The following is a 25,142-nucleotide window of genomic DNA, read 5'->3' as shown; positions in this document are numbered from 1 at the left end:
CAGCTTGCTAGTGCTCTCAGGGCTCAGAACATGATATCCCAAAATATGGCACCTTGGCATGCTGAGTATTTTGAACCAAAGGAGATTGAAAGGCCTTGGAAGAAAATTTTCTATGATCTTCTCCTGCCCTCCTGTCTCTTTCCCCTTGTTCTCCCCAGAAACAGGCCATAGAAGCCAAAATTACTCTTTCAAAGTCAATAATAGACTTGACTATGACTTGAGTCATAGAAACTAGAACCTCTCTCCCTCAAAGCAAGCCATAAAATCTAGAAAGGTCTTTCCCCTCTCCCTTTTCCCTTCAAGATCTTCATTCCAGAGGGGTGTTGTCCATACCTCAGAGGAAGGAATGCTACACAGACAGGCCAAGGAGAATCTGTACAGAAAGGCCTTGCTATGTTTCTCCCACCAGTCTATAATCATTAGATCATATCCTTTATCCAATCACATTCCTACATGGCTCTCCATTCTTCATTGAACCTACAACAGTTTTCCCTGGGCCTTTAGGTCTTCATTTCTGAGGCTCCTGTATCATGTAAAACTTAGATTAAATAAATTTGCTATGCTTTTTTCTTGTTAACCTGTCTTTTGTTATAGGAGTGTTGACCATGACCCTTACGATGAGTGAGGACAGGGAGCATACCTTTCACCCATGCAGTGCCACAAGGGCAGGGTCTGCTCTAATTGTTTACTACTGTACAACATCTAGAAATAAGTCTGGTACATAAAAGGAGATCAAAGAAGGGTTTTGGTGTACATCCATTAGGGGAACTAGATAGCACAATCCAATGTAGTTATGATTGACTCACTTAGCTCTCCCATCATTAGAGGCTCTTCTAGGACTGATGAGAATGTTCACTGGCCTATAAAAGGCTTGAACCAAGAGTTCCACCTCAGTTTGGAGGCAAACCATGTGTTTTGCTTTTAACCGACTTCTGAAAAGTCTAGTCTTCTCATAATGATATGGTAAGTTAAACTGGAATGCAGCAGAACTTCAATTCTGACAAAACTATTTGTTCTACATTGACCTGTACAAGCATGCCTTATAACTAATCTCAGGAATTAAAAAGATCATCAAAAGCCAAAGTCGATAATAATATTATTCTTTTCATCAAAATGATATTTGTAAGTCATTTTTAATGATATAGGAAAATACTTTTATTTCAAATAACATGGGAAAATTAGGATAGCATATAATCACAACTACTTTTTAATTATTAGAAAAATACACCAAGGAAAGACAGTAAAATAACAACTGATTTTCTTTGGATAGTAGGATTATTGGTAAGCATTTTTCTTATGTATACCTTCCCATATCTCACAATTTTTGAAAACAAGAAATAGGTACTATTTGTGTAAGTAAAAGCCTTCATGCTTAAAATGTTATAAAATCACTCTTAATTTTTCATATATTTCATTTCTAGCTAATTGCTGCAATCACTTCTGTAGTTTAAGATGTACATTTTCATAAATTATTTGAATTAGAACATAATTCTGTTTGAAGAAATGTGTGTCAATGCTGTTATGAAAATAGAAAGAGAGCCTACACTAGAACTTTTCTCCAGAAAAAAAAAAGATATACACTTGGAAATGCCAATGTATTTCTTTGAGTTATATCTTTTAAAAATAAATGCATGTGAATATCTCATCTCTGTTCTATGTTTCCCCATATTAACCTGAATTCATTGTGAATATTAACTATAACTTCATGTGGGTTTTTTGGGAAGAATTTAAGAATTACTTTTTAAAATTATTTTTAGAAAAGAAACTACCATTTGTGGTTGCTAAATGTTTCAGTTCCCAGAGTTGGAAATATCAATTAAGTTTTAGAACAAATTCCCTTTGTTTTGGGAAATTCACCAGGATGGAACTTTTAATTACATAAAAGTATCTATCATTGTTCCTGGAGAAAATTGTGAAGTCTCCACAAATTCGAATGTAGTAATATAAATGGCTGCATTTTTAGGCAGACTATAGACCTGCAGAGTTAGAGAACTGTTTTCCGAAAATATGGACACAAACAGAATGTCAGTGGCCTCCATGTTAAGACTGAATTATCCAAAAACTTGGGAAGGACATTTTCACCCACTATGATTGCATTATCTAACCCTTGACTGTCAACCCATGCCTGGCTTCTTCTGCTAAAAGAACAGGTACCTATTTTCAATATCAGTCTAGGTGGGGCAAGAATTGATGGGCCTGGTCCTTGGGACATTTCTGAAATATAGGACCAAAGAATAGGGGTCTTGAAGTGAAGGAACATGGAAATTTCTCCTTGGCTGGAGTAGTGTACTGGTGTCTAGACACATATGAATCTGCATAGAGCTAGGCTACAACCCCAACACTGTATTCTAATGTCCATGGTAAATCACTGAGGTACCAGAGTTTATCTCCCAAACAGTAAAGCATCATTGTCCCTTACTTTGCTGAGATTTGGAAAGTTTAAGAGAAAGGGTATGTCTATACTAGGAACAAAACACTGTGTTGTGAACAGTATCAGTTTTCACTTAGAAATGGCCAAAGGTGACTTGGAGAGTTCTGTAGGGCAGAGTGGTCACCAAGATGGGTTAGAGGGATGTGGTAGCATTCTCTAAGGATTCCCAGAAATATTTGAGAGAAATCCTAGAAAGGAGATATCAGATTTAAATAGTCTGCGCAAGTGTTAATGGCCAATCATTATGGCTTAAACAGTAAAAGTAATGTAACTCCAAGGTAGATAAGGGTCTGCTGTCTATGCATGTATAATCTAGTATTTATAATACATTAAAAAACAGTTTGGGACTTTCAGTCAATCAGATACCAATTTTGAGTTCTCAGTTTAAGTTGTTAAAATGTGTTTATCAAACGCTTCACCAAAAATATCCTTCACATTGTGTTTTCAACTCCACCTAATTTCTGATGTTTTTTCTCTTGACCTAAGAAATTATCACTCCATTCTTGTAAGTCTCATTGTTAGTTCTCTTTTAAAATTTTTTAAAATTACTATACTTTACGTTCTCAGGTATACGTGCAGAATGTGCAGGTTTGTTACATAGGTATACATGAGCCTTGGTGGTTTGCTGCATCCATCAACCTGTCATCTACATTAGGTATTTCTCCTAATGCTATCCCTCCCCTAGCCCCCACCCCACAACAGGCTCCAGTGTGTGATGTGTCCCTCCATGTGTCCATGTGTTCTCATTGTTCAACTCCCACTTATGGGTGACAACATGCGGTGTTTGGTTTTCTCTTCTTGTGTTAATTTGCTGAGAATGATGGTTTCCAGCTTAATCCATGTCCCTGCAAAGGACATGAACTCATCCTTTTTATGGCTGCATAGTATTTATACATTCCTCTCCTCCAAGCTAACATTCCTTTTTTATTTATAAGGAAAGAATTCAGAGAACACACCTGTTTCGAAGAACAGACCAAGTCACTCCAAATAATAAGATAGGATAAGTCAACGTTATATTCCTGTTGGGCTTCAAGAGGCATGCATATATTGTCAAAATCCTATGGACTCAGCACACTTCTGAGTAAAGTGGCCTGAATCACTGTCTCCTACATAAGCATCATGGCTCCCAACACATGGTTTCAGTGAAAACAACCCTGCAACCCTGGTCACTACCTCCAGGACAGTCTAGCCCTCAGGTGGAGCCAGAGATAAATAGTGGCAAGTGTCCGAGAACCACTGAACCAGCAGAAGCATCCAGATTCCCTATTCATGTTGTTTGACCAGATTGGCTTCCCTTCTCAAAGGGATCCTTCATTATTCTCCCACTGACACCTGCAGTCCAGGTGACATCACCAGTCAGGCAGGGGACCAGGAGCGGACTCCATTTCTCTGCCTTATTTCCAAACCAGGTAGTCTGGAAAGTCTGAAAAGTGCTGTTATTATTTTTATTTTGGAGGAAGGAGTACATACAAGGGTTTTGTGGGTGGAGCAGGTGCAATCCTGGGCCTGTAAGAATGCTGTATTTGCCTCTTTCCTTCCCTTCCCAGGGACTATAGCTGTCCTTACTAGGGAATATCTAGTCCAGTCCCTTAAGGCTGAAAGCTGGACTCCAAATTGTCAGGGTGCAGTTCACCGATGGGTGTTCCAGGGCTGTGCCCAGAGACACAGAGGTCAGGGGCCTCTTGGCAGTACTACATCAGGGGAAATCCAACTCCAGTGCGAGCAACTGGGAATCAGAAGCCATGTTGAGTAGGATGGCCAGCCGGAAGGAGGGAGCAGGTGAGAGGACAGAAGAGGATGGTGAGGGGCGATAATGGACAGGCAGAGGGTAGCTCTTGGTGGGAGTGAGTGTGGCAGTTAGGCCCCATGGCCTGGATCATATCAGTGGAAAATCTTTAATACTGCATTACTGCCTCCAATGTGAGTTATTCAAATGGTGGTGGTCCCTGGATCTGTGAGCCGGTGGTGACTTTCCAGCTTTCCCTTTCTCTCTTTCTCCCTCTCTCTCTCTCTCTCTTTCTCTCTTGCAAGATGGAGTTTCACTCTTGTTGCCCAGGCTGGAGTGCAGTGGTGCTATCTCAGCTCACTGCAAGCTCCACCTCTGGGCTCAAGCGATTCTCCTGCCTCAGTTTCCCTCCCTCCTTCCCTTCATCCCTCCCTCTCTTCCTTTCTCTCTTCCTTCCCTCCTTCCTTCCTCCCTTCCTTCCTTCCTTCCTTCCTCCCTCCCTCCCTCCCTCCCTCCCTCCCTCCCTCCCTCCCTCCCTCCCTCCCTCCCTTTCTTTCTTTCTTTCTTTCTTTCTTTCTTTCTTTCTTTCTTTCTTTCTTTCTTTCTTTCTTTCTTTCTTTCTCTTTCTCTCTTTTCTTCTTTCCTTCTTTCTTTCTCTTTCTTTCTTTCTCTTTTTCTGGGAGTCTCACTCTGTCTTCCAGGCTGGAGTGCCGTAACTCAATCTCGGCTCACTGTGACCTTCACTTCCCAGGTTCAAGCGATTCTCCTGCCTCAGCCTCCCAAGTAGCTGGGACTACAGGCATGCACCAGTGGTAGCTTTCTAAGGCTCCTCAGGCTCACCCTGCAGGAAGCTGGCACATTTCCCACAGAACTCAAAGGTGGCTGCTACACAAACACTTAGACCAAGCAGGTACCTCTTCCTGGGGTCACTAACAAGCTGGCTTGCCTCACAGTTAGGGACTGCAACTGCTGCCCATCCTGTGAAGTGTGGAATTCCACTTCCTCAGATGTCAGGATCTTTCTGGTGTGGAAACAGTCTCGTATCTGTGTGTCACTCCAATACTGCCCAGTCTTGTCTTTTTGGGGGGTCCCACTAAGTCATTTCACATTCATTTCCATTTTCCTCCCGCCTCATTCTCACTTCCTGATAATTTTTTCTCTATATTTATACTTTCCTTACTGATTTATTCCTTTCTTCTGTCAAGACACACTTTATTCCTTCTAATGAAGTGAAGGAAATCAGTCTGAATTTAGAGCACATACAACGCCAGGCCAAGAGACAAATCAGTGCACACTCAGAAGATCATTGCTACACTCACCTCAGTACCTCCATGCTTCCTGTATCCCAGGCTCTGTGGATGGGATCCAGGAATCTCCTATTGAAGCAAAACCACTAGGTGATTCTTGTAAACACTAGCGTTTGGACCTGCATCAACTCTGACTCCTTCCAGGGCAGGCTCTCTGTCCTTTTCATCTTTGTCATCCAGTGTTCACGATAGTGTTTGGTTAAAAAGTAGGTGTTCATCAAATGAGTAGTGAATGAAAGACTAAACTAATGAAAAAATGACAAAATTGAATAAATATTGAAGCCCTAGCCTTAGGTAAAATTGTAGAAGACCAGGTGTAGTCAGCTTTTTAGCCTATCATGGCTACCAAATTTTGCCTGGCCTCCCAGTAGTTCCAATCCTTCCCTTATACTCTTGACCTCAGTAATCCTAATAGGAGGTTCTCTGAGTTCTTATCCCGCAAACCAAACATTGTGTTTCTGTTCATTGCTTCTTTTTAAAATAATTTACTAAAAGCTAATTGTACATTACCTCATTCATTCACAGCCAGGGTCTCTATGTCTTTTGTGTTGATAGCTCCTTAATAAAAATAAATATTTGGTAATAGGACGAGGGTAAATGAGTTTCTTCAGCATATTCCCTCTCTTCCTCTGAGTTCTTGTGGATTCATCTGAATAGTGCCTTTAGAAGACAACACTATCCAATTTCTTTCCCCTAATCCCAAGGTGAAATTCAGATAATGAAAACTTCAGGCTCCCTGGCAACTAATCTAAGCAAAAGAGCTTTGAAAAGTGTATTGAATAAAATAAAATATTTTATTTGTAGCCCCTGCTATAAATAGGAAAATGGCCTTTTCATCTTTTATTGTTGTGGCGGTGGTTTTTAAAAGAAACTACAACTATGTTATTCTCAACATTTTTCACATATTTAAAACTAAACATTCATTTAATATTAATATGTTCTAGTTTTTTTAATTAATGAGTTTTTCAATTGACAAAAATTTGCATACGTTAATCATGATGTTTTGAAATATGTATACATTATGGAATGGCTTAATTGAGCTAAATTAATATTATGTTTTATAAAATAAATTTTAAGCTGAAAAGAATAATCTTTTCCTTTTAAAAATTACTATTAAGCTCTTATTACTTACCAAGTAAATTTCTTTTTTTTGAGACAGAGTCTTGCTCTGTTGCCCAGGCTGGTGTGCAATGGCACATTCTCAGCTCACTGCAACCTCCACCTCCCGGGTTCAAGCAATTTTCCTGCCTCAGCCTCTCAAATATCTGGGATTACAGGTGCATGCCACCATGCCTAGGTAATTTTTGTATTTTTAGTAGAGACAGGGTTTCACCATGTTGGCCAGGCTGGTCTTAAACTCCTGACCTTGTGATCCACTCGCCTCGGCCTCCCAAAGTGCTGGGATTACAGACATGAGCTACCGTGCCCAGCCAAAAATTTTTATTTATAGTTTGAACCACCAAATTTTTAAATGTGATTTGCAATTTTAAAATTAGGTAAACATATAATATTCTTATATACATGTCTAATTCTTACATCACTTTTTCCTGCAGGACAAAATATAAGCCCACCCAAATATATGTAAGCTAAAACTTACCCTCGACAAATGATAACTGTGATATAAAAATAATTGAACCAAATTGCCAAAATTAAATATTTTAAAGTAGGGCAAAGCAAAGATGATAAGGAAATTAGAAGGCAGTTAAAATGTTGAAACAGTTTGGGATGACCAAGGTATCCCAGCGGAATGAACATTCAAGAGAGCTTATGGAATTCATTTCTCACGACTTCACAAAAAGAAGAGATTCTCCCTATTATAGGATGACTTAAATGGATTGTTGCCAGAAGGCAAGAGGATGTACTGTACTAGATAAACACTCAACAGTCTTTGGCTTTACAGTCCTTTATTCTTACCCAGTCTTTCTATTCATGAGGTCCTGGTATTTCAAACTTGATCATCAACTTATTTCTCTATTTTTCTGTAGTGTAAAAATATGTATTTTTAATGTAGTTTCTAAGCTTTGGTGATATTCAAGTACATTTAAGTCAGTAATTTATTTTACTTGAATAGGACCACATGGAGATTTGGTCCCTCTGGGCACGGTTTGAGGGCCTTCAGTTTCTGCCCCTTTGACAGTGTTAGTTGACACTGGTTAATTTTATTCTGTTTTTTTTGTTTTGTTTTGTTTTGTTTTTTGTAAACCCAATAGGACTTAAATGTAGTTAAGATACTTTGAATAAAATAGTCTATACTTAAATTTTTATTTTGTTCAGGCTCCCATAGTAATAAATCCTAAGAGGAAGACAACATCCAGTGATTAAAAATAAATTAGGAAAAGGGACTTATAATTAATATAGAGGACACATACATATCAGAGATGAACACGTTTCAAGACTGAATATGTTCAACACAAATAAAAGATATAAATCTTTTATCTTAAGGGAAAAAGGGGGGAAAAGAAAATGAATCAGAAATCAGAGATGTATACCTGGTGATTTCAATAACAAGCATGCTATATGCTCTCTTTTTACTTGCCTGGTCAATTGTGAGTAAAAAACATTTGCAGGGCTGAGGGTGTGCCACCCTGGAGTGGCACTAAGATCCTTGCAGCCCAGTGTTCTGCTGTCACAGAGCTGACAGGGGTTGCTGTGAGATATTGTGAAAAGCACTAATATAGAAGTGTAAGATATGGGAGTATGGGGGATGGACATCCGACTAGCTTGTGATGGGACGGGGCAGTGGCTGAGGGTCTCAAAGGTCCTGCTTGAATACACTCTGCTGAGGGTGTAGACTTATTCCTGAAGTTAATGAGAATTTCCCGGAGAGTTTTAAACAGAAGAGGAGTGTGATCAGAGCCTCTTTTAGAGAATCCACTTTGGCCACAATGCAGTAGATATACCAGAGGGGAGTGAAAGTGAAAACAGAGACATAAGTTAAGAGGTTTTCCAGGACGGAAACGGTAGACACCTGAGATAAGGCAGAGACAGGTAGAAAGCAAAACAATGAAGAAGGGAACAGGGACCCACTAACAGACTAGCTACTACCTGAAGCACTGCCAGGTACTGTGGCAAAGAGAAAGGTGCTAATTGTGTCGTGACTCTTAAAGCTTCTTCCCAAAAGTGACATATCCTATATCCACTCAGAGTTCATAATCCAATGTCACATGACCATCTCCAACTTCAAGAGGGTAGGGAAGTGGATTTCTACCACATGCCTGGTAGCAGAGAGAACCAAAATGTTTGGAGAAGTGTCTAATAGCTACATTTCCTAGTCTATAATCGTTACCTAAGGAGATTCATTGCCAGTTATATGTGGATTCGTGAGAAGAATACACCCTAAAAGAACTGCCTAAAGACCTTAAGGGTCTTTCAGTCTTGGCCATTTAACTTACTGAAATATTAAGTGCAGTCAGGGAAAAAACACTTTTCACTTTTATTTTCCCACCCTAACCTTGTGTACATTCTCTTTTCTTAGCCCAGCTACATGCCCTTTGGAAGCGTGGTTTAGTCATTCAATAAATACTGAGCATCTACCATGTGGCAGGTATTGGAGACACAGTGACGAACAACGCAGACATCTCACAACATCCCTATGGTCAAGGAGCTTAAGATCTATCAGAAAAATAGAAACTAAGCAAATGATTACATTTTATTTAGTTATGATTGTAATAAGGGATGGGAAGGCAAACATATTGTGCAATGAGAATGTAAGAACAGGGCAAAGTAGAGTAGTCAGCTAGTTGGGAAGTTGGTCAGGTAAAAGTCTGGAGAATGATTACAAGCAGAGAGGAAGAAATGCTTGTGAGAAAGCCAAAAGGTAGGAAAGCCATTGGTACTCACGAGCTAACTGAAATAAATCCAGTACGGCTGAAGCAGAGTAATCAAGAGAAAAAGGCAAGGGGCTAGAGACTGAAGATGAGGTGAGATCACGGAGGTAGTCATAGAACAAATTAAGGAGTTTACATATTACGCCAAATGCTGTAGGAAGTCATTGAAGAGTTTTTGGCAAGAGAATGACATCATCCATATAGACAATGAGGGCTGTTCGGAAGGAAATTTAAAAGAATAATTATTAACGTATTGTACACAAAAGCAGCTCATTCCTTCACCATCTTCTTTACTCAAATGTACCTCTTTCATGAGCACCCACTTTCAACCACCCCCTATTTAAGATCACATCTCCACTCCTCCCACACTAGCCCTCAGATCCTGCTTACTCTTTTACAAGAGCATTTACCACTTTCTAATATTTTAGACAATTTTCTTATTAGTTTCTTGTCTATGTTCTCTTGCTAGAATGCTTTTTTCCTAGAAAGTGCCTGGCATATGGGTCTTGAACAAATATTTGATAAATTAATGTCATATCACATTATGATTTAAAGCTGTCTTGTAAGATGATTTATCTGTCAGTGTTTATGGTTTAATATATTTAATTTAAAACAAATATCTCCTACATATATGGCCCTTAGGCAAAGCATATACTGTGATTTAATTCTTATTCTTTTTTTTTTTTTTTTTTTTTTTTTTTGAGATGGAGTTTCACTCCAGGCTGGAGTGCAATGCTGTGATCTTGGCTCACTGCAGCCTCCGCCTCCCAGGTTCAAGTGATTCTCCTGCCTCAGCCTCCCAAGTAGCTAGGATTACAGGTGCCCGCTACCATGCCTGGCTAATTTTTGTATTTTTAGTAGAGATGGGGTTTCACCATGTTGGCTAGGCTGGTCTTAAACTCCTGACCTCAGGGGATCCACCTGCCTTGGCCTCCCAAAGTGCTGGGATTACAGGCGTGAGCCACTGCGCCTGGCCGATTTAATTCTTAAATATGAAAATTGCTCTTGCAGCAGAAATTCATCACAAGCTTATTAAGGCTTATGGAAAAGTGTTTTTAGTTGGTAAAATATCAAAGCTTTGAGCAAATTTTAGGAAGAAATATTATGAAACATGGTCAAGAATCATGAGTCACAGTGTGACAGATTAGCTCTTTTACAATGTGGCTATATATACCTATCAAAATGTACTACTGTGCTAACAAAATTGTAGTATTTTCACAGCACAGTAGTGATTAACTCTATAAACCTACTTTTGAACAATTATTGTAGCCTTACTTGAAAGTATTTTAAGGACTCATATGCAGTTGGCAAATTATACCTTGTGACAATGCCTAGAATTCCTTGGAGTAAAGCCATCTGATTTGGAAAAAAAAAAAAAAAAAAGGCAGGTAGTGTCCTTTTAATTTCTCTATGTATCTGACCTCATACAATCGAGGTTTCTGACTTATTTCAGAAATTAAATTTTCCAAAAAATTAATTTCCATTGCCAATGTTGTTACTACCCATGATTTCACATTCATTCATTTATTAAATTCATTTATTAGGCATATACTAAGTTTTACAATTGTGCTGGATATTGGTCCATTTATTCATTAGCTCACTCATCAAACATATCTGTACTGAGGAGAGGTACAAATTTTAAGAGGTAAAATCAGACAGTTGCATAGTCAGTAAATTCATTCATCTATAAAAATTGAGAGGGCTTAGGTAAATAAAGGAAGACATTTGCTTTTTATAAAAAGAACACATCCTGCCAGGCGCGGTGGCTCACGCCTGTAATCCCAGCACTTTGGGAGGCCGAGACGGGCGGATCACGAGGTCAGGAGATCGAGACCATCCTGGCTAACACGGTGAAACCCCGTCTCTACTAAAAACACAAAAAACTAGCCGGGCGTGGTGGCAGCGCCTGTAGTCCCAGCTACTCGGGAGGTTGAGGCAGGAGAATGGCGTGAACCCGGGAGGCGGAGCTTGCAGTGAGCTGAGATTGCACCACTGCACTCCAGCCTGGGCGACAGAGCGAGACTCCGTCTCAAAAAAAAAAAAAAAAGAACACATCCAATTAGCACCAATTTCAAAAGTTATTTTTGCTGTAGTTAATGCTGAAAGCAAGATAAGATTATGATTAAAATTATTTGTGTTAAACATATATAGATATATTAAACCAAATGTAAACACCAAAAAGTAATTATATTATTTGAATTTTATGTTTAACACTATGAAGAAATATGTTTGCATATTATTAACACTCTACTTTCTAGACCACTTGAAGACAGCTTAAACATGAAACTATAGTGCAAGATAATAAGGCTAAATTGGCAGAATTCTTGCTACCTTCATTTCCTGCCTCTGCACCCTTTGTTAGAAATGGGACTACTTTATTCATACTTGCAGGATCTATGCTATTCCAAGTCAAAACTAAGCCTGATACAAGCCAGGTAGTATTTAAGAATGACATTTAAGTCTTGTTCTAGATTTTTTCTTACCAGCACTCCTCCCACTCAAGTTGGAGTCCTGCCCCTACCCCTAGTTTGCTGACTGGGCTGTGATTCCTCATGGCAGATTTGCCTGACTAACCAACTACTGCCTGCTTGGCTCTCTGCTTGCTATGTCTAACAAACACCAATTATTTTCTGGAATGTTGAATGTTATCTTAGCATATGCAATTTGGGCTTAGGCACCTGCACCTTGAACCCTGGAGGTAGGCTGAGGTCTGCATCTCATTTTTTTCATTTTTCCATAGCTGGCCCCTCCTAAATGAAGCATCAGAGTACATGCTTTCAGCAACAGTTAAAGCAATCTACATATGCTTGTTTATAGTTATAAAAATTAGACATAGATTGTGATAGAATATTTTTCCATACATGTAACAAGATTCAGTACCCCAAGATATCATCCACATTATGATGGTAGCTAAAGTTATTTAATTTCTCAAATGATTCTGCTAATTGCTGTTCTTCTGGAAGTTTCCATATAAGAAGAAACTTGCTAACCGTGGAATGAGTACTTATCTACAGACCAGATTTCAGACAAGTCTGTCAGGTAGCCCTACCCACAGTCGTGACATTTCATCTACTCTGTGGGGCTAAAACACATAGGGCATTATTTAATGATAGGTACTTTGGTTTCCGGAATCAAGGAGGCCAAGATTAAACTGACAAAGTTTTATCTTGAGTCAGTGAAGTATCAAGTTCCAGAGGTATGTGTTCAGCTTTCCAGATGATAGTGACACTTAAAGCTATCATAAATGTCATATAAAGCTTTTGAAATTGTCACTATGGGGAACCAAGTGGCAAAAGACTATCAGGCAATGAGTTCTGTGACTGTGGTCAGTTCCCTGTCATGAAAACGATTCCTTGTACACACAGCTGTATGGGATGAAGCAAATGAGAATAAGGATATGGAAATACCTCCAGGATGGCCAGTTGAAGCTCAGACAACTGCTACTAGAAAAAACACAAGAGATATTTTAAGAACTTAACTGATGCCTAGTAAGTGGCAAGGCTGCTGGGGGATTATAACCCCTGAAAGATGAAGTACTTAAGCAGACATAATTACCTTTAAGGGCTTATAAGCAAGATATTGTGTGTCTGAGGTGGGCTGCAAACAGAGGCAGCCACATAATCCATTACTATAGTTGGAAATCAATCAACTCTCTCTCTCTCTCTCTCTATATATATATATATAGAGAGAGAGAGTTCAGAATGGACTATGGCTTCCTAATAGAGATCATGTGATAATGGCAATCAATAACATTTCCAAATGCAACCAGCAATAAATCATGCAGCTGCTAAATAATGTCCCTCACTGGATAGCATCAGGCTGAGGGCTAAAACTCCCAACAAAACTTCAAAGAAACAAAAATCAGTATTTGTTACTTCAGTTATATATATGTCTTGAAAATTTTGTGGAGTATTAATAAGAAATACTTTGATATCCCTAATAAACATTGTTGCATAAATACTAAATTTATCAACTTACTTGTGTGATCTATATTTTACTACTTTTGCCCATGAAATGGAAATTTCAGAATTTCATTGTAATGCCAATGTTGGGTTTTTTTTTTGTTTGTTTGTTTGTTTGTTTTTGAGATGGAGTCTCGCTCTGTTGCCCACACAGGAGTGCAGTGGCACAATCTCAGCTCACTGCAACCTCTGTCTCCCGGGTTCAAGCGATTCTTCTGCCTCAGCCTCAAGAGTAGCTGGGATTACAGGCGCATACCACCATGCCCAGCTAATTTTTGTATTTTGGTAGAGACAGGATTTCACCATGTTGTCCAGGCTGGTCTCAAACTCTTGGTCTCAAGTGATCCGCTCACTTCGGCCTCCCAAAGTGCTGGGATTACAGGCACAATGTCTGTTCTTTTTTATCAGCAAAATAGCGAACTTGACAGGGGCTGTAGATTAAAGTGAGTAACAATGGAAACAAATTGTCTCCCCATATATACCAGATATAAGAAATGCACCATTAACACTGACATGGGTGTCATAAACCAAATGTACATCTCTGATAATGCTCACCTAAAAGCATCTGATACAGGGACTAAACAAGGATCCAAGCTCATGAGAGACAATGCCAGACAATTTCTTGAGTTTTGTTTATATGAATATGTTTAAAATCATTCACAATGAAAACAGAATTAACCCCGTTTTAGGCTGAATGCGACACAATTTTAAGGTGAAGACATCTGTTAATCAAATCAATAACAGCCATAAATTGGGAGTGCAACAATTAACTCACTCTTAAGTTTCTCCATGGGAAATCGTTGGCACTCTAGCATTATTCTAATTTATTTTCCAACTTAAAAGTGAAAAGTGATTCTCAGCTGAAAACTTTCTCCAAAATAACGTTTTACAAGAAAGAATATTATATAATTTGTTTTATTATGCGTTTATTTGGGGGTTTATTTGGGAACTTTCTGATGTGTGGCTAGCATAATTCAAGTACAGTATTTGAACAAACTGCAAATGTAGTGTCCACTAATTATCTGAACCTCCCACAACAATGTTCTGTGCTATGTATGACTCCTGACTGTCTGAAGCATAAGTCCTTGGACAAAGGAAAGTACTTGAGGCAAATTAAAAAAGAAATTCAATATTGTTAAATGCATTATGCTCTAGAAAGACTAAGGTTGTACTTGTTCTAGCAAAAATTAGTTTAAATAGTAACACAGCAGTTCATTCTCATCTGGTTATACTGAATACCAAATAGCCTAAACTTTCCATTTCTCTTTAATATTATTGTTACTAGAGAAACAGAAATGGTTGACTATAAAGACCTATATATATGTGTATGTGTGTGTGTGTGTGTATATATATATGTACAATATATCTGTATATATTTACATATATGTATATGTGTGTATATATGCACACATATACATATATGTATATGTACACATATGTATACTTATGTGTGTACATATATACACATACATAAGTGCTTATATATGTACACACATATTTATATACATACATTTATATGCATATAAGTATATAGCTGGGCACGGTGGCTCATGCTTGTAATCCCAGCACTTTGGGAGGCTGAGGTGGGCAGATCACGAGGTCAAGAGATCGAGACGATCCTGGCAAACATGGTGAAACACCATCTCTACTGAAAATACAAAAATTAGCTGGGCATGGTGGCATATGCCCGTAATCCCAAATACTCGGGAGGCTGAGGCAGGAGAATCGCTTGAACCCAGGAGGCGGAGGTTGCAGTGAGCCGAGATCATGCCACTGTACTCCAGCCTGGCGACAGAGCAAGACTCCGTCTAAAACAAAAACAAAAACAACTCACTTATTTTTTGCATGAGAATTTTTGAAGTGATCAGTAACGTGTATGTTTTAGATACACAATTGGAAGGAGTATGAGAAATACCAGGTCTTCTCACAGTCCACCGCTGTGCCCCTGGAGCTGCACAAAGGCAAACGCATGTGGCTTCTGTGATACTCGTGCGATGAAGCATCAAGTAAAGTCAGTGTCATTTTCCATAAGCAACTTCAAATATAAAATGAGCTGTAGACAAACAAAAACAGCAACCTAAAATACAGGAGCAAGTTAAAGAATGACAGGAAAACCTGGAGATACACAGTTGAAGGTGAGGCACACTGCTTCGACTCTCCTATGCCCTTGAGTTAGAAGTTTCCTTGGGAAACTTCCTTCTTCAGACAGACTTTCCTGATTAATCTTCTTCTTTCTCAAAGTAAAATCTTCTCACTCCAAAGAATTCTCTTGCAATCATCTTTTTCAATTAAAAAAAAAGGAAATAACAAAATGCCGTTCATAACACTATTGCTGTACAACATCTATTTGCACACGTAGATATGTTTTATTTTATTTTATCATTATTATTTTTGAGACGGAGTCTTGCTCTGTTGCCTGGGCTGGAGTGCAATGACATGATCTTGGCTCACTGCAACTTCCACCTCCTAGGTTCAAGAGATTGTCCTGCCTCAGCCTCCCGAGTAGCTGGGATTACAGCTACCACACCTGGCTAATTTTTTTTTGAATTTTTAGTAGAGACGGTGTTTCGCCATGTTGGCCAGCCCGGTGTCGAACTCCTGATCTCAGGTGATCTGCCCACCTGGGCCTCCCAAAGTGCTAGAATTACAGGTATGAACCACCACGCCCAGCTGTATATATGTTTTCTACTCTCGTTTCCTGAAACTAATAGAAGCTTGATCCTCTCCATGATAATATTGAAGTAATCTGATTTCACATCTCTGGAGCTAGGAAAATTATTAATTTATCTTCTCACTTTAAAGATGATACTAGTAAAACAATATTTCAATCAGAGAACTATATACACTTGAGTTGTAGTTCCAAATAATAAAATAAAAATCAAAATATAGTAATAATAAAATCAGTCTATCAACAATTACAGAGTATTATCAGTCATTTTTATTGGCTTTTATTGCATGCCAAACACTGTGCTACTGGCTTTATTTGCATTACGTCATTTGATAGTAACAGCAATCCTTTGAGGTGGATATTATGGATGAAGCACATTTTACAGATAAGGAAACTCATCCTTAAAGGCTACAAACCTTGCCCAAAGTCACACAGCTAGTAAGGACCAATGCTAGGGAATCAAACCAGGGCTTGTTTACTTCTATAACCTAAGATATTAGCCACCATCCTTCTAGCCCATAAATTTTAAAAAGAAGGATTGTTTTTGACTGAATAATTAATTAGTATGAAATAAATCTAACATCATACTGTTATACCTTTATCAGAAGCAATGAATGCAGTGGAAAGAACACTGGATTGGATGTTCAACAATGAAGTTTAGGATTGATTATGCTGTTATCTCACCGTGTGTGATGAAGAGAAAGTCACTTAAACTCTCTAGTTTTAAATTTCCTCATATATAAAAAGAAGGGACTAAAATAGAGGCTTTGGGAAAGATTTGCAGATCATGTACAGCTTGACCACAATCTTGTAGGAATTCACTTGTGATATGGTTTGGCTGTGTTCTCACTCAAACCTCATCTTGAATTGTAGTTCCCATAATCCCCATGTATTGTGGGAGGGACCCGGTGGGAGGTAACCGAATCATGGAGATGGTTGTCCCCATGCTCTTCTCGTGATACTGAGTAAGTTTTCATGAGATCTGATGGTTTTATAGGGGGCTTTCCCCTTTGCTCAGCTCTCATACTTCTTTTCCTGCTGCCATGTGGAGAACGACGTATTTGCTTCCCCTTCTGCCACGACTGTAAGTTTTCTGAGACCTCCCAGTCATGCTGAACTGTGAGTCAATTAGACCTCTTTCCTTTATAAATTACCCAGTCTTGGGTATGTCTTTATTAGCAGCATGCGAACAGACTAATATGACTTGCTACATAATAAAGAATATTTCAACTGGAGGAAATAATTCAATGTGTTATTTTAATTTATGTTGAAGTAATTTTCTGATGAATGAATCTTATGTGAATCACTTAACTTCTTACTTCAATGAATCTTATATGAAAGACTTAATTTTATACCTCTCAGAGATTTCTGGGGATTCTTCACAAAGGTTTACTTTTGTATGTCACTGTGGTAGTTAGTCCCCCAATAAATCTCCTCCCCTTGTATCTGAGCTGTCTTTGTAACTTGCTTTTGATCAATAGAATACAACAAACTGAAGCTTGGTGGTTAGGTCATAAGAAACCTTATAGTCTCCACCTATGTTTCTTAGAACATTCCAACTTGGGATGTTTCCTCTTGGAAGCCAGACACCATGTAAGAAATGTGTTTAACCTGAACCACTCTGCATGAGTAGCCCAAACACATAGAGATGCCCTGTGTAGGTGCTCTGGTCAAAACCCCAGCCCAGCTCTCATTTAAACAGCCAGTTTCATCTGCCAGATGTCAAAGTGCATAAGCCATGTCGGGTAGCCCAGAGGAGAATTCCAGTGACTACAGACCAGCTGTCACCTGACTGCAACTATATAAAAGACTTCAAAGGAGAACTACCCAGTAGAGTCCTATTCACTCACAAAATTGTGAGAAAGAATAAAAATTTGCTGTTGTATGCCACAAAGTTTGTTATACAACAATTGACAATAGATTTAAAACTGGGAGACAAATGAAAATAACATACTTAAATTGTTTTTATGCCATTAGGCATGTAAAATGTACATGTTCCTTTTATCATGCCAGTTGCCATGATGAATTCATTTCTAACCTGAATTTTAGGCAAAACAAAACTTAGTAAATATGTTTGTTCTGGCTTGGAATATACTTCATTAACTGTATTTCTTAAGAAACTTGAATGGTTTCATGTATGAATGTTATACTTCCCTAAGATGATCAAGTTGTTTGAATCTCAATCTCACTGATATTTTGTGCAACCTACAATTTTTTCTTGCTACACTAGGGTGTTCATCAGTTTTATGGTCTTTTTCATTTCTTGTCTTATAAAAGAGAAGCAAGCTTTTTGTCTCTCCTCAAGTGCATTCAGGATATGAAAATTTGCTTTTTGTTGTGAATTGCTTTTGAGTTTGGGTGACGACGTCACATTTGTGTGTAGGAGTGGATATATACCAGGGTGATTATTCTTGAACCAATATGTTTTTTTCTACTTTGACAGAAAAGCATTCCTGGAATGAAATTCACCCTATAGTTTTACCTTGAGAATATTTTAGATTTAGGAGAAAGGTATAAATTTTCTAATTTCACCTCAGGTTGTTATCTGAGGCAAGCAAATTATCTTCAGCTTTATTTCTCTCTGTTTCTTGTACATGCGTTGTATCTTACAAACAAACTGAAATCAAGAACTTGAAGACACTTGCCCTCATGCTGAAATAAATTGTTGGTCTATGTGTAATTATTGTTGGCTTGATTTTTCTATGTTAAATCTGATACTCAGAAGAAAACATGTGTATTACAACAAAGACTTAGCTGGGTATGGTGGTTCACACCTGTAATCCCAGTGCTTTAGGAAGTCAAGGCAGGAGTATCACTTAAGGCCAGGAGTTCAAGACCAGCCTGGGCAATAAAATGAGACCCTGTCTATACAAAAAGTAAATAAATAAATAAATAAATAAATAAATAAATAAATCAGAGACTTAGAAAAAAATCTATTTAGTAGTATATATACATTTATGTATATTGGCCCAGAAAACAAATTCAATTTTTTTTTTTTTTTTTTTTTTTTTGAGACGGAGTCTCACTCTGTCGCCTAGGATGGTGTGCAGTGGCATGATCTCAGCTCACTGCAACCTCTTGAAGTGATTCTTGGGCCTCAGCCTCCCCAGTACCTGGGACTACAGGCATGCGCCACCATGCCCGGCTAATTTTTTGTATTTTTAGTAGAGACAGGGTTTCACCATGTTGGCCATGCTAGTCTCAAACTCCTGACCTCAAGTGATTTACCGGTCTTGGCCTCTCAAAGTGCTGGGATTACAGGAATGAACCACCGCACCAGCCTCAATGTGTATTTTTAAAAAACAGTTTGGGGTGTTTATTATAATTACCCTATTTTCTGACCACTGAGATCAAAGATGTTTCAACTTGTAAAACATTAAATGTCAATTCTTATTCTTGCCTAAGATTTATTGAATATCATTTATTATGTGCCTGCGCCTTCAAAGAGAACATGTCAACAAATAATTTTTTATCTCAATATATTTCTTTCTTTTAGTCTGTTTTCTTTCTTTCACTTTAGTATATAACATTCATGGATGTAACTAGATTTTCCAGGCTGTAAGAAGCCAGCATCTCCAAATCTTGCCACTGAAAATATTCTACTATTTTCAAAGCTCATTAAAATCTTCCAAAACAACCCACATTTCATACATTGGTTCCATCCTTGACATTATTCATTGATTTGTATATGATACTTCTATAGTTGAGGGATTTTCAAACATTCTGCTAACACTAGGTCAGGATGTTTATGTGTGGGATATTCTCTCATGCATAGTACCAGAGACATGGGTAGCATACCAAGAATAAGCTCTGGCTTCAAATACTTCCCAGTGTATTGTATGTAACTGCAACTATTATAGGACTGACTTTGAACCCATTCCAATCTATTTTGAAAAATAAATCATTCACAGATTGTATTATTTTAATTATTATTGGAAACATGTTATTTGCTCAAAACTTAACTAATAGCAACGTATGTGACATGACATCATTATTGCACTGTTGTAAAAGCATTATTTTATACTACTTCCTCATTTTATGTAAATTGTCCAACTTATTGCACAATGTTGTTTATAACATTCTCTTATTTTTTAATGTCCATAGAATTGATTTCTCCTTTCACTCCTAACATTGGAAATTTGTGCCATCTTATTTTTCCTTGCTCAATCTGGCTAGGGGGGTTATCCATTTTGTGATCTTTTCCAAAAAATGGCTTTTGGTTTAATTGATTTTATCTATTATTTGTCATTTTCTCTTTCATTGATTTGTACTCTTTATTACTTCCTTCTTTCTGCTCATGTTGAATTCAATTTGTTCTTTTTCTAGTGCCTTAAGGTTGAAACTCAAATAAATATTTTTAGATCTTTCTTCATCCCTAAACATTTTAATGCTATAAACTTGCCTCTAATCAGTGCTTTGCCTGCAACCCACAAATTTTGATATGTGGGATTTTCATTATTATTTAGTTCAAATAAATTCCCAATTTTCCTTATGAGAAAATTAGACCCATGGGTTATTTACAATGTGTTAATTATCAGATATTTGGAGATTTCTATATATCTATCTGTTACTGATTTTTAGTTAAATTCCACTGTGGTGAGAGAACATAATATGTATGATTATAATCTTTTAACATTTAAAATACTAAGCTTCATGGCTTAGTATCAGTCAGTATGGTCAATCCTGGTGAATGTTCCACGCACACTTGAAGAAAGTATTCCACCACTGTTGGGTGGACTATTTTATAAATGTCAGTTAGGTCAAATTGGTCTGCAGGGCTACTTCTTTTTTTTTTTTTGAGACAGAGTCTCGCTCTGTCGCCCAGGCTGGAGTGCAGCGGCTCTGGAAGCTCCGCCTCCCGGGTTCAAGGCATTCTCCTGCCTTAGACTCCCGAGTAACTGGGGCTACAGGCACCCGCCACCACGCCAGGCTAATATTTTTTTTTATTTTTATTTTTTGTATTTTTAGTAGAAACGGGGTTTCATCGTGTTAGCCAGGATGGTCTGGATCTCCTAACCTCGTGATCCGCCTGGCTGGCTCGGCCTCCCAAAGTGCTGGGATTACAAGCATGAGTCACCGTGCCCGGCCTACAGGGCTATTTCAAGTCACCTATACCCTTACAGGTTTCCTGTCTACTTGTCCTATTTATTACACAGAGAAAAGTTCTGAAATCCTCAAGTATAATTGTAGATTTGCCTACTTCTCCTTTTAATGCTATTAGGTTTTGCTTCATCCTATTTTGAAGCTCTGTTCTTAGCTATATAAACATGTAGAATTGTTCCATGCTCTTAATGAATTTTTCATTATGAAATGTGCCTGCTGGCCGGGCGCGGTGGCTCAAGCCTGTAATCCCAGCACTTTGGGAGGCCGAGACGGGCGAATCACGAGGTCACAAGATCAAGACCATCCTGGCTAACACGGTGAAACCCCGTCTCTACTAAAAAAAAAAAAAAAAAAAAAAAAAAAAAACAAAAAACTAGCCGGGCGAGGTGGCGGGCGCCTGTAGTCCCAGCTACTCGGGAGGCTGAGGCAGGAGAATGGCGTGAACCCAGGAGGCGGAGCTTGCAGTGAGCTGAGATCCGGCCACTGCACTCCAGCCTGAGCCACAGAGTCAGACTCAGTCTCAAAAAAAAAAAAAAAAAAAAAAAAAAAAAAAGAAAGAAAAAAGAAAAAAGAAAAAAAAAAAGAAATGTGCCTGTTTATTGCTATTAATATTCCTTATTGTAAAACTTACTTTGATATTAATATCGCCACTCCAACTCTATCAGATTATATTGAGGTATAATTAAAATACAACAAAATGCATCAATTTTAAGTGTACAAATTGATGAGTTTTGAGAAATACATGCAGTTGTATAATCATCACCGTCATGATACAAAATACTTCCATCTCTCCAAAAAGTTTCCTTCTACCCCTTTGCAGGCCCCTCCCTCAATGCCACCATCACCTGATTTGGCACCTGGTATGTTTTCTGTTTCTATAGTTTTGATTTTTCCAGAATGTCACATAAATGAAATCAAAATAATAAGTAGATTTTTTGATTGAGCTTCTTTCCTTTCATCTAATGCATTTGAGATTCATGAATGGTATTAGTTTGTTTCTTGTTATTGCTAAGTAGTATTCCATTATGTGGATATACCATGTCTTGTTTATTCATTTGCTAGTAGAATAACATTTGGCTTTCCTCCAGTCTGGGACCATTATATTAAGCTGCTATAAAACTGGAGTATAAGTTTTTTTTTTGTTGTTGTTGTTGTTGTTTAAATAGAATTGCGTTTTTATTTCCCTCGTAAATACAGTAAAACTAGTATTTGAGACAATGGTGCTCTTAAGCTGTCTCTCTTTAGTCATTAAGCTTCCAATTAGTGCTAGAATCATTCTCAACAGTCAGGAAATCATGACTGCATACTGAACACTGAACCAGGTGAAAGAGAGGAATATATAACAAAACCTTGAGATTGATAGGTATCCATACATGGCTTCAAGGCTGAGCAGAAGCCACCAGAAGCCAGGGGGAAAAAATGCCAGGAAAGTTCACAAATATAGTTTTGATCTTCATGCTACTGTGAGAATTAAAAAAAAAAAAAAGTTGAACATAAATAACAACCTTTGAAAATGTCAACATGTGAAGCTATTAACCAACTCCACATCCCTGTTTAGAAATTCCTGCTTACTATTCAAGTATACACTTGATATTCAATTGACGGACGTTCCAACACTATATTCAACTGGCAGAATTACTTTTAAAGGGTACGAAGGGTTTATCCTTATGCACTCAAATGATTACTGTCGAAGGTAACCTGGGACTCGATTAATGGCTGTTAATTATTCGCCCTTCAGCAGACCTCAGTATCCCTTTAAGACTAAAGTGGCTAGAATTACCGGCCCACCCGGGCTCCCAGTTGTAACTGAGACAAGCGGAGGAGCCTGAGGAGCTGAAGACGCACAGGTAACGGTCGCGGATGGCCGGCGGGATCTGACATTTAAAATCACCCTGCTCATCTGGGCCTGGGCGCCTTTGACAGGCGGGCGTGTCAGCGACAGTGTGGGGGAGAAGGGGCTGGGCTTCGCCAGGCAGCGCGCGACGACGCCCTTGCCTTGGCCTTCACCGAGTAGAACCCGAGAAGCCCACTCGCCTGGTTTGGCCAACGCCCCCACCGCCCAGGGCGCCCCCAGCAGTCGGCGGGCAGGTGTGCGCGGTGCGCGCTCCCAGTGCGTGCCAGGTGCGGAGCCAGCATCGGAGGGGCGGCCAGGAGCCCAGCGGAGAGCGGCGAGCTGGGTGGGTGTCGGCCTCCTCGCCTCCCCGCCTCCTTCTTCTCCCCTCCCGCTTGCCGGGGATGCTTGCGCGAGGCGCCCCCTCGCCTTTAAGCTCCCAGCCCCGGGGGGCGGTGTGTGTGAGTAGCTGGGAGGGGGCCGCGAGGCACTCCGCCGAGGGCTCGTCCGGGTTTGTCCGCCGCCGTCACCTGACTCGTCGGAGGAGCCACAGCTGAGGTGGGGGCGGGGATGGGGACGCAGCTTGGAGCGCTAGAGAGACGCGGCGGCGCTTGCAGAAGAGGCGGCGGCGGGCGGGTACTGGCTTCTGGGGCCAGGGGCGGCGGGTGTCGGGACCGCGGAGCTGAGGAGCGGGGCCCGGCCAGGGCTGGAGACTTTGCGCCCAGGGGCACCGGGTCTGCGCGCGGTCGCACACACCCACCGGCGCGGCTTCCCTCAGCTGCCCGGGCTCCGCTCATCCTGCGGCGGGCGGCGCCGCTCAGGGGCGGGGTGAGTACCCGCGGCCGTACTCGGCCCCCTCCCCGCGCCAGGGCCGCGCGGGGATCCACAGAGGATAATCCCAGGGTGCGGAGAAGGGCAGCGGCCGGGTGACAGCTCCGCGGAGCGCTCCAGGGCGGGCGGGGGGGCTGGGCTGCGCTGTCAGCCCGGCTCCGCTCCAAATCCAGGAAGGGTGAGGTGCCCCAAGACTCCGGCGCCTCCGCAGCGCTCCCGTGCGGCCCCTGCGGCAGGAATTTGGAGACCGGGGGGAAGGGGCCGGGGCTATCGGCCTTGGCGAGGCTTTGGAGCCGGCGGCGGGGAAGGAAGGGGAAGCGAGGGCATAACATGGCGCAATGCTAGGATAATCTCCTTCGCGACTGAGGGAGGACGAGCCCTTTGCTGCAGCAGCGCGAGGAGGAGGAGGGAGGCAGCCAGGGGTTGGGTAGCCGATGCATTCCCCGAAGCCTGCAGGCTGCTAGGAGGAAAGTCTGCGAAGGTGGGAGGTGGGCACCGGTGGGTGCGGCGCCCAGGGAATAACCCGGACGCACGTCGTGGCTAGCGCAGCACCCGCGTGTCAGGTTGCGGGGAAAGTGCTGATTGACAGGGGGGTCCCCAGGGGGCGAGTCTGGTCCTGTGTGGGGGTTGGGGGAGAATGGGGACGGTGTCACGATGCTGAGACTGGAGCCCACGCTTGGGTTCCGTGACTGCCCCACTCACGGCCAAGACTCCCTGGACCGCATCGCAGGAGCGGGGCTTGGCGCGTTGCTGGCTCCAAGAGGTGGTGCCAGGGTGGGGATGGAGGAGGAGAGAGCCGCCGCGCGGCTGGAGGAGGCAAGGCCTGGGTGCTTGGAGGGGAGGGTCTGCGGATTAAAGCCGGACCGTCTCCCCTTGTTTCCTGCAGAAGAGGAGGTGGTAGACGCGACCAGAGAAGATGTCGGGCCAAACGCTCACGGATCGGATCGCCGCCGCTCAGTACAGCGTGACAGGCTCTGCTGTAGCGAGAGCGGTCTGCAAAGCCACTACTCATGAAGTGATGGGCCCCAAGAAAAAGCACCTGGACTGTAAGCATCTCTTTATATAAGAGGGACATGCGCACGGCAGAGGCGCCTGGGATGCTGGTGGTGCGGCCTGTGCTCTTGGTCGATAATGCTGCGGCCTCTGATATTCCCAGCCAGGTTGCCCCTGAGCTGAAATTCTCCAGCTGTGGAGGTGTTCCCTTGGGTTAGTCCTGAAACCTTGTCTTGTGAGCCATTTTTTCCTCTTATTTAACTCCAAGGACTTGGTGAAGGGGGAAAAATACACACACACACATTATGTGTATATATACACACACACACAGATTGTACACTCTGAATTAGATGTTTTGCACCTTTTTTTCTTTCTCCACCCACCCTCCCTTCTCCAAATTAGAGGAAATTAGAGGTTGCACAGTCAAAAAAAAAAAAAGATGAATTTATGGAAGGTCAAACTT

The 25,142-nt window shown here is 40.6% G+C and overlaps 1 protein-coding gene and 1 long non-coding RNA gene across 21 annotated transcripts in view; one reads left to right on the top strand and one right to left on the bottom strand.

Moving 5' to 3' along the window:
- Positions 1-6,044: 6,044 nt before the first annotated feature.
- Positions 6,045-23,085, bottom strand: LOC126952971 (uncharacterized). Its single transcript, XR_007725087.1, has 3 exons — positions 22,805-23,085; positions 9,428-9,505; positions 6,045-6,212 (listed from the first exon to the last, which is right to left on the bottom strand). It is a non-coding gene; the product is annotated as an uncharacterized LOC126952971 (long non-coding RNA).
- The window catches only part of SNAP91 (synaptosome associated protein 91), a 166,693-nt gene continuing 164,336 nt past the window's right edge, over positions 22,786-25,142 (top strand). For 6 of the 20 annotated variants that reach the window (XM_050788129.1, XM_050788140.1, XM_050788139.1 and 3 more), the window contains exons 1-2: positions 23,556-23,683; positions 24,573-24,732. In XM_050788129.1, coding sequence (XP_050644086.1) covers positions 24,603-24,732 — 130 coding nt within the window. In that variant the 5' untranslated portion in view covers positions 23,556-23,683; positions 24,573-24,602. The other 14 variants (XM_050788136.1, XM_050788131.1, XM_050788121.1 and 11 more) reach the window with 8 other exon arrangements.

This window comes from Macaca thibetana, chromosome 4 (assembly GCF_024542745.1).
Source record: "Macaca thibetana thibetana isolate TM-01 chromosome 4, ASM2454274v1, whole genome shotgun sequence".
NCBI lineage: Eukaryota > Metazoa > Chordata > Mammalia > Primates > Cercopithecidae > Macaca > Macaca thibetana.
The sequence above is the reverse complement of the archived record's forward strand: the minus strand, read 5'-3'. Positions and strand labels throughout refer to the sequence as shown.